Raw genomic sequence first — 7,919 nt, 5'->3', positions numbered from 1 at the left:
ATCAAATAAATACATAAAGAGAGAAAGAAAGAAATAAATAGTCTTCACCATTAATCTATACTCGCCGGATAGGGTTAGATCATAAACAGTCTTCTCCATTAATCTTTACTCGCCAGGAAGAGTTAGATCATAAAGTTTTTACCATTGATCTATAGTCGCCAGGTAGAGTTAGGTCATAAACAGTCTGCTCCAATAATCTATACTCGTCAGGTAGAGTTAGATCATGCACAGTCTTCTCTATTAATCTATGCTCGGCGGAAAGAGTTAGATCATAAACAGCCTTTACTATTAATCTGTACTCGCCAGGTAGAGTTAGACCATAAACAGTCTTCTCCATTAATCTATACCCGCCTTGTAGAGTTAGATCATAAACAGTTTTCACTAGTTTGGCAAGTCAAGCGTAGAAAGGTAAGTGGCTAGACCTGGAGACCCCCACGGGTTTTCCTTCTGGTGGCCAGGACAGGAAATCCGGTGGAAACCAGGCGAAGAAACATCGCAGCGCGCCAGGTATTTGACATAAGGCTGCAAAATGACAAACAAGGCCTGAATTTGAGGACGAGGGGCTGCTAGCCTACACGACACGTCTTGGTGGTCTGAACGGAGGCCACATCGCACCTCTTCGTGGTGTAAACAGCTCGTTCTGGTGGTCTGAACGTAATCTACATGGCTCCTCCTGGTGGTCTGAACGGTGTATAAACGGCTCCTCTAAGTGGTCTAGACATAGTTTACATGGCTCTTCCTGTTGATTTGGACCAAACGGCTCCTCGTTGGTCCGGACCGAGTCTACATGCTTCTCTTGGTCTAAACTGTATATAAACGGCTCCTCTAGGCGGTCTGGGCGGAGTATACACTTCCCTAATCAACAGAAGTGCAAGCATTCAGTTACGCCATCGTCATTCATTCACCTCACGTACAGATTTTATAGGTGGTGGGAACCTGGCTCCGGCGTGTGACGTACAGATTTTATAGGTGGTGGGAACCTGGCTCCGCCGTGTGACGTACAGATTTTATAGGTGGTGGGAACCTGGCTCCGATGTGTGACGTTCAAATTTGCACTGCGCTTACAGTCGCAGTAGTGTCGGCCACCGCTTTCTGTCACAAACGGCTCCACAAGCATGCAGTCAGAGTGGCGAAATCCACAAATTCTGTTCCAGAGCCGGGCCTTGAACCCGCATCTAGTGTCCTAACGATTGGAATACCAATGTACGTACACAACAGAAGGACATAGGCATAGACAGCCGTGTGTTTAGAATTGCATGCAGATATTCACGATATTGTGGGATCACTTGTCAACATGATTTCTGAGGGCTCAGATCGTACGGTGGTAAAAACACATTCTTCATTCATGCAACTTGCGTTATTCAAGTGATACAGGTAAGAAGCCAAAACAATAACGAATTTGAAGCATTACAGTGGAAAACAATTACTTAACGAAATTTCATTCCACAAAACTCTGGCCCATAAAGCCACCTGACAGTAACTTTTGTCTAACAAAATATTTTGACACTCTCGTACAGTTTTTCCAGGATATTTAGTTTTGACTCAGCTTGATAGCATTTCTATGAAGAAGCGAAAAGCCGCTGTGAGGGTGGCCTCCGTGGGTCAGTTGGTTAGCGCTCTAGCGCAGCGTAATGACCCAGGAGTCTCTCACCAATGCGGTCGCTGTGAGTTCAAGTCTCCGGCCGTAAGTGGGAAGGTCTGCCAGCAACCTACGGATGGTCGTGGGTTTCCACCGACCATAATGCTGGCCTCCGTCGTATAAGTGAAATATTCTTGGGAACGGCGTAAATCACCAGTCAAATAAATAAAGAAATAAAAGCCGCTGAGCAGTTTAACGAGGCCCCGTCATGCAAGGCATCATAACTCGGTCAAACCCGTCGGGTAAAATGCGTGCATGGAGGGACAAGGCGGACCGCTCTGCCCTAGTGTCATTACCAGCCCAACCAGTCACACCCACACTTTGGGCTCTGGACTAAAGTTTGACTTATGCAAGTAGCGCTACTTTTTCAAACTTTAAGCTCATTTCAACACTCCAAGTAGTACAGTTACGGGCCTGATATTTACCAAAAAGGTCAGAATTTGAGCAATTCTTGCCACATACACAAAATGTGATTTGATCAGCGAATACAATTTTTTGGCCCAAAATCATTGGTATAGAATCTAAGTTTCGAACATTGGATTTACAGAGCCTTAAAGATCGAGATAAGATTGATTTTGGCCATGCTAAATTTAGGATTGCATCTTAACCCTGGTGTACGTGGGAATGTCTAGCAGCCTGCGGATGCTCGTGGGTCGTGGACATGTCAAAATAACTATGATGAGGTTGAGCGTTTAATTTTCAACGCCCCATAATAAACTTTAAGATCCGATTTCAGATTTTGACTGTAGTCCGTTCTTAATGTTCATGCTAAGCATACGACCGACTCTTGACACTGGGTCCCGGATTCACCAAGCCCTCTTAAAACGCCACGAGTACTTAGCGGCCATGACGAACTTGTGCCATCTAAATGATGTACTACATGTACAGAAATTGTGGCTGATAGTCCTGTGTCACGAGGTAAATGGATTTCCCCATTCCCCGTTATACGCTTTCCTGACTACACGACAGTCTCATCCGGCGCAGCGGTGCCCGGCCCATACCTCGCCTAAAACTGAAATTTACACCCGGAGATACTTTAAAATAAACCTTGAAGGTGGACAGCTCCACGAAGACACGATCCAGCAGTCCTCTTAAGACACCCACCATTTCAGGTATGCTAATTACGTTGCCATGGAGATGATCTCGCTACTGAGCCGGCTGCACGTCCGAGATTCGACAAGTGAAGATTTTCAGCTCTGTTCAGCCTAACAGTCACCAGGATTCAGCTAAAAACACTATTCTTAAATGTGATAAAATTTATTTGATGGGTATAAAAATACAAATTTTTGTCAAAATATACAAATCTTTCATGGAATGCAGCGATAGAAAATGGAGCGTTGCGAGGTTTATATAAAAATATGGGGACATCTGTCTTTTATAAAAAAACACATTTGAAAATAAGTTTTATTAAGAAGAAGTGGGACTTGTGAACTACTGCAGACATTCTTTGGACAATTGTAACCTATAAAAAAAGGACGAGGAAAAACGTAAAGAAAAATGTATTACATGCATACAAACTGCACAGAAAATTCTGCGCTTCCTTTAAACGCTAGCAATAAACTTTGTGATCGACTTTGACAAATGTAACAATTATAATTAAACCTTAACAAAGTCCCTCTGCTCCAGGATTAACAAGCTAATTAACCTTCAATGTCAGTAAACTGACAACTCTTCAACAGATTAAAAGCAGAAAGATGTTAAAAAAAAAACAAAAAACAAAAAACACAAAGCATCACAAGATCAGCCTTATTAAAATTTGACCGAATTTGCCTTTGATATACATGAATTTATATACAAAATTGATATTTAATTAGGCATGGTCCCAATATACACATCAAGGCTTGGAAACATTTGATTCACGCCATAGTTTAACATTTAAAAAGACAATCACAACACAGTTCGATTATTATTGCAGTTACAAGATGGGAAACGTTTTGATTTTTGCGTCGCATCTGGTTCGTATCTCAATGCAGTTACATCAGAGGATGGTCGTGCTTTCAGAGTATCCAGTCTTCTGACCTTGGTCATTACTGTTAACAGAAAACATACACATTCTTCATTATACATCCTGGATCCCACCATTTTGAGTACAATGAAGATTTCTGTCGAAGTCTTTTGTATAACCAGACAGGAGTTTGGAGTAAGGGTTCAATTTTTGTTACAAGCTCTCAAATATTAAGTGCAAATCCCGTGCCTGCCTGAGCTTACCTTTGGTATATGGGGTTAATGGCTGCGGACACACCCGGGTCCGTGACTATTTTGGGAGGGTTGTCCCCTTCAAAGATCATGTTAATCTCACCCTGCTCCTGTACGGCTTCATCAGGGGGCACGTACATATTCAGTGACTGAGGGGGAAACACAAGAAAAGGAGATTAAACTTTACACTCAGCAATATTTAAATCATGTTATAGAAATCATGCAGAAAGGAAGAGTAGATGGCAGGGTTTAATCAAATTCCGTCATGTGCGACAAACAGTGTAGGTGTAGGAAGGCTTTCGATGTGCTGTCTACCAAATAGGTGACAAAACTGGAAAATAAAAAGCAGTCCTATTATGAATACAAAGCATGCCTTAGCACTGGAGGGACAGTGTGTGGCTGACTCACTGAAAAGGAATGCTACTCATCAGGCAAAACAAATATCACAGGTAGGGAAGAGTAAACACCGTACCCTCTCCTGACGGGAGCAACAGCACACACAATCTATACTGTAACAGTTCTATACAGGGCTTCCCGGACACTGCTACATCAGACAATGCTGTAAATGTATACAACTCGCCCATCGCAACATACAGGAGCGGCAAGTCCAAGCTACCATCTTCCTTACCATAACTACTGCTATGACCTGTCAAGACAATCAATAACTCTACTGTGTTTTATTTAGTCTGATGGAAGAGAGCTCTGTATCAGGCTGCGGTTGGTCAGCCCACTCCCAAATACCAGTTAACGCCTGGTTGTAAAGACACATGCTAGCTTCATAAGCATTCCAAATTATTAAAAGTTATAAACTGCCCTTCTAACCAACTATAGCCATGTCTGACATAGAACTTGTTTTGATGACAAGTCTAATGTACCACCGACAGCCGTCCATTGTGTAGTCTGGTGTGAATTCATCACTCACCTGTGTTTCATACTCCCGCAGGAAGCTGGGTGGCTCCTGGAACTCTGGCTGGGTTTCATATGCACCAGCGCCGTAGAACGTGCGGAACTGATGCTGGTATTTGGTGTACCTGTGAAGTCAACATTAAAGAGAGTTAACTACTACAGCCTATTTTGATTTAAATGTTGTTAAAAGTTTAACAAGTAGTTTTTATGGGTGAATAGTTGTAAAGAAGAATTAAAAAGGGAAAGCCTTACCTGGACCATGTGAAGATGATAATGATAATTCCAATGATGCAGAGGAGAATGATGATGGCGGCCAGGGCAATGAGAGCCGCCCAGGGATCGTCCATCCACCACACATAGGACTTCATCGGCCGGGTTGCTAAGGCGCTTACGCTCGGTTCGTAAATCTTCTGATACACAATGCCGTTGTCATTCAAGCCGGCTTGGATATTGTCCTCTATCTCATTCGTAAACTCACTGGAAGTGAAGGTATAAGGTATAGATAAGGTAAGACTTGGTTTGGAGATGAACAGCACTGCTATAAACAGGTGAGCTGGTGAGGAAATGCAGTTAGGCTGTGGTGAGGCCAATGGCAGACTCTACAGCTACACCTTATTTAGGCTGAGCAAACATGGCTGTTAAAATGAAGACGGCTTACACTGCTAAATGCCAGTTAGCGGGGATTAAAGAGGGGAAAAGTTCACATGGACAAGGACACAAAAGGCACTCCTGCTCTAACCACAGTGACGGACTCCCTGAGTAAATAGCATAGGGTGTCTTAGTTAACTCTCCAACAACCGAGCACAAAAAGATGACACAGTAGTGAAGAGAGCAGGAAGATGGCTGTACTTACACAGTCAAGTCGGAGCTTCTCACAAGTATCTCATCTGATACTGGATCGATCTGTACAAAGTTTACACTGGTCCTAGGCGAAACAAAATGACCAAAAATCAAGGTAAATCAATGGAACATGAAGTTTGAAAAGAATAAAAAAAAAAAAAATAAAAATAAAAATGACTTTGCGAAAGGATTTTTCATTTTAACATTGACTTTCTGTTGTACTCACTTTCCATCTGTGGCAGATTTCTCCATGCCTTCAATCAGGATAACTCTGTCCAAGCTGTTTTGTAGAACCCTGTAAATTAAAGATGTCAGCCATTTCATTAATACGTCCCCCAGTCCTCCCTATGGACGGCGAGTATATCTAAGCTCCTTATAGAACAGGAATACCAGGAAGTGATCTCCACATTACCAGAAAGGTTTACCTCACCTTATCATATTTATAGTTTGATCAAGGTACTGAATATTTGGTCAGTGTGACGGCAGAATGTAGAGGGTTTAACTCACCTCCTGATGGTTTCCTCCCTTGGAACGAGATCCATTAGGGCACCATCTATCTCCAGAAGGTAGCGGTTCTTGTTCTCCACAACGTTTACCTGGAAGATGTCAATAAATGTGGTGAGGGGGTGTTAAAAACAAGGAAGGCTGATCAGCCAGCTTATTACATTTTGAGTTCAATTTTTCTTCAAATGTGACACTAAAAATTTCGTCTATAACTATGCTGTTAATATTTTCTCATTGTTCTAAAATGTTTGAAAGGAGTGTTGAAACTTTAGTTTGACAATTTGTAACCGATAGATCAATAGAACATGGGAATATATGTAAGTCAACAGCTGCATGTACTTTCGATGGAAGTCACTACTTACGATAACATTTGACGAGGAAGTCCTGGAGGCGACCTGGCCATAACGATCTTCGGCTATCACCGTGAATCTGTAGGGCTCCAGATCAGTGTCTGTCACCTGATCTACCTTATCATCAAGGATTACCTCCCCATTTTCCAGGACCATGAATGGAGTCCGAGCATCACGGTCAGCCTCCTTCTGGAAGATCACTCCTAGAGTTCCATTCTCCTTCAAATCAATGTCCGTTGCCTGAAAAAAATAGAAGGTTTGAACACTGATACAATGTATAAACTAAAAAAAAAAAAAACAAAAAAAAAAACAAAAAAAAAACAAACGTATGGCTCAGTACAGTGGAACTGATTTAGTTACTGTTTTATGATGGTGAGGATATAGAACAAAAGCATGTACCATTTACACATGCGTCTCCTTGCAGTTTTATGTACTGGATCGTTGCACTACTACATTTGAAGCCATACTTACGTTGAGTCTGAGGATGGTGATACCAGCGTCAGCATTGCGGTCTACAATCCCGTAATAATTAGACAGCGTTCCCTGTGGTACACTGGTCTGTTTAGGGTATACCGGGTACACGAACTTTGGATCATTGTCGTTGATATCCAACACGACAATCACCACAGTCGTGTAATCCTTGGCAAACACTGAAATGAAACACAGCATATTAACAACCGTGCTCATTTTCATCATTTGAAATACTACGTTTGATTAGGTTCTGTCAAAATTCATATGATGAAAGTCTAACGTGCGCGTAGACAAAACAGGGTGGCGAGTAAACCACTGCTCTAGACCCGCTATCAATTATTGGGCATGGTGATGGGAGGAGGGGGGATAATCGTTTGTAACAAGGAGACCGAGTCAGCCAGTGGGGACTACCAACAATTTATTCATGGATAAACGCTTGCGCAGTTCAAGAAGGCTACGTGATTCATCTGACATCTTACCATTATCTTGCCGCTTTCGTCTGCGCTGTGCATCGGCCACGTGAACGACGGACACGGTCAGTTCATGACGACTCACACTCTCGCGGTTAAGCGACCCTTTTAGGTACAGGTTACAGTTTTTCTTGAAATTATCTGGTAGTGTAATGAACAAATCTGGAATGGAGAGAAAAGGAAACATCAGCAACTTTATTCTGAAATTTGCGTTACATGACATTTACTTGTCAACTTTAGGTGCAAATACAAATTCAGTTTTTGCATTCTTAAACGCAGGGTCCCTTCCACCTACCTTCTGGATCTCCCTCTTCAATGGAACACGAAACCTGCAGGCTGACCTGCTGATCAACAGCGTCCAGTTGGTACAGAAAACCTTTGTCATTGATTGATTTGCCACCAACCTCGTGGTTCTCAGGAACTTCCAAACTAGAAAGAAAAAAAATATGTATCATTAAGACTGGCAATAAAGATACTTTAAAATGATAATTATAGTATTTTGTTTTTTTTTTTTTTGTTTGTTTTTTTAGTATTTTCGACCCC

General features: G+C 42.1%; 1 protein-coding gene across 1 annotated transcript in view; it reads right to left on the bottom strand.

The window, feature by feature from the left end:
* Window positions 1-3,019: 3,019 nt before the first annotated feature.
* LOC135480856 (uncharacterized) overlaps window positions 3,020-7,919 on the bottom strand; it is a 48,352-nt gene continuing 43,452 nt past the window's right edge. The window contains exons 121-131 of the mRNA XM_064760787.1: window positions 7,672-7,805; window positions 7,386-7,538; window positions 6,907-7,085; window positions 6,448-6,675; window positions 6,089-6,177; window positions 5,808-5,876; window positions 5,595-5,666; window positions 4,994-5,218; window positions 4,758-4,866; window positions 3,848-3,984; window positions 3,020-3,669 (exon numbers count right to left, since the gene is read on the bottom strand). Of these exons, the coding sequence (XP_064616857.1) occupies window positions 3,618-3,669; window positions 3,848-3,984; window positions 4,758-4,866; window positions 4,994-5,218; window positions 5,595-5,666; window positions 5,808-5,876; window positions 6,089-6,177; window positions 6,448-6,675; window positions 6,907-7,085; window positions 7,386-7,538; window positions 7,672-7,805 (1,447 nt within the window). The 3' untranslated portion in view covers window positions 3,020-3,617. The remainder of the gene's footprint in view (window positions 3,670-3,847; window positions 3,985-4,757; window positions 4,867-4,993; window positions 5,219-5,594; window positions 5,667-5,807; window positions 5,877-6,088; window positions 6,178-6,447; window positions 6,676-6,906; window positions 7,086-7,385; window positions 7,539-7,671; window positions 7,806-7,919) is intronic.

The sequence above is a fragment of the Liolophura sinensis genome, chromosome 1 (assembly GCF_032854445.1).
Source record: "Liolophura sinensis isolate JHLJ2023 chromosome 1, CUHK_Ljap_v2, whole genome shotgun sequence".
Taxonomy (NCBI): Eukaryota; Metazoa; Mollusca; class Polyplacophora; order Chitonida; family Chitonidae; genus Liolophura; species Liolophura sinensis.
The sequence above is the reverse complement of the archived record's forward strand: the minus strand, read 5'-3'. Positions and strand labels throughout refer to the sequence as shown.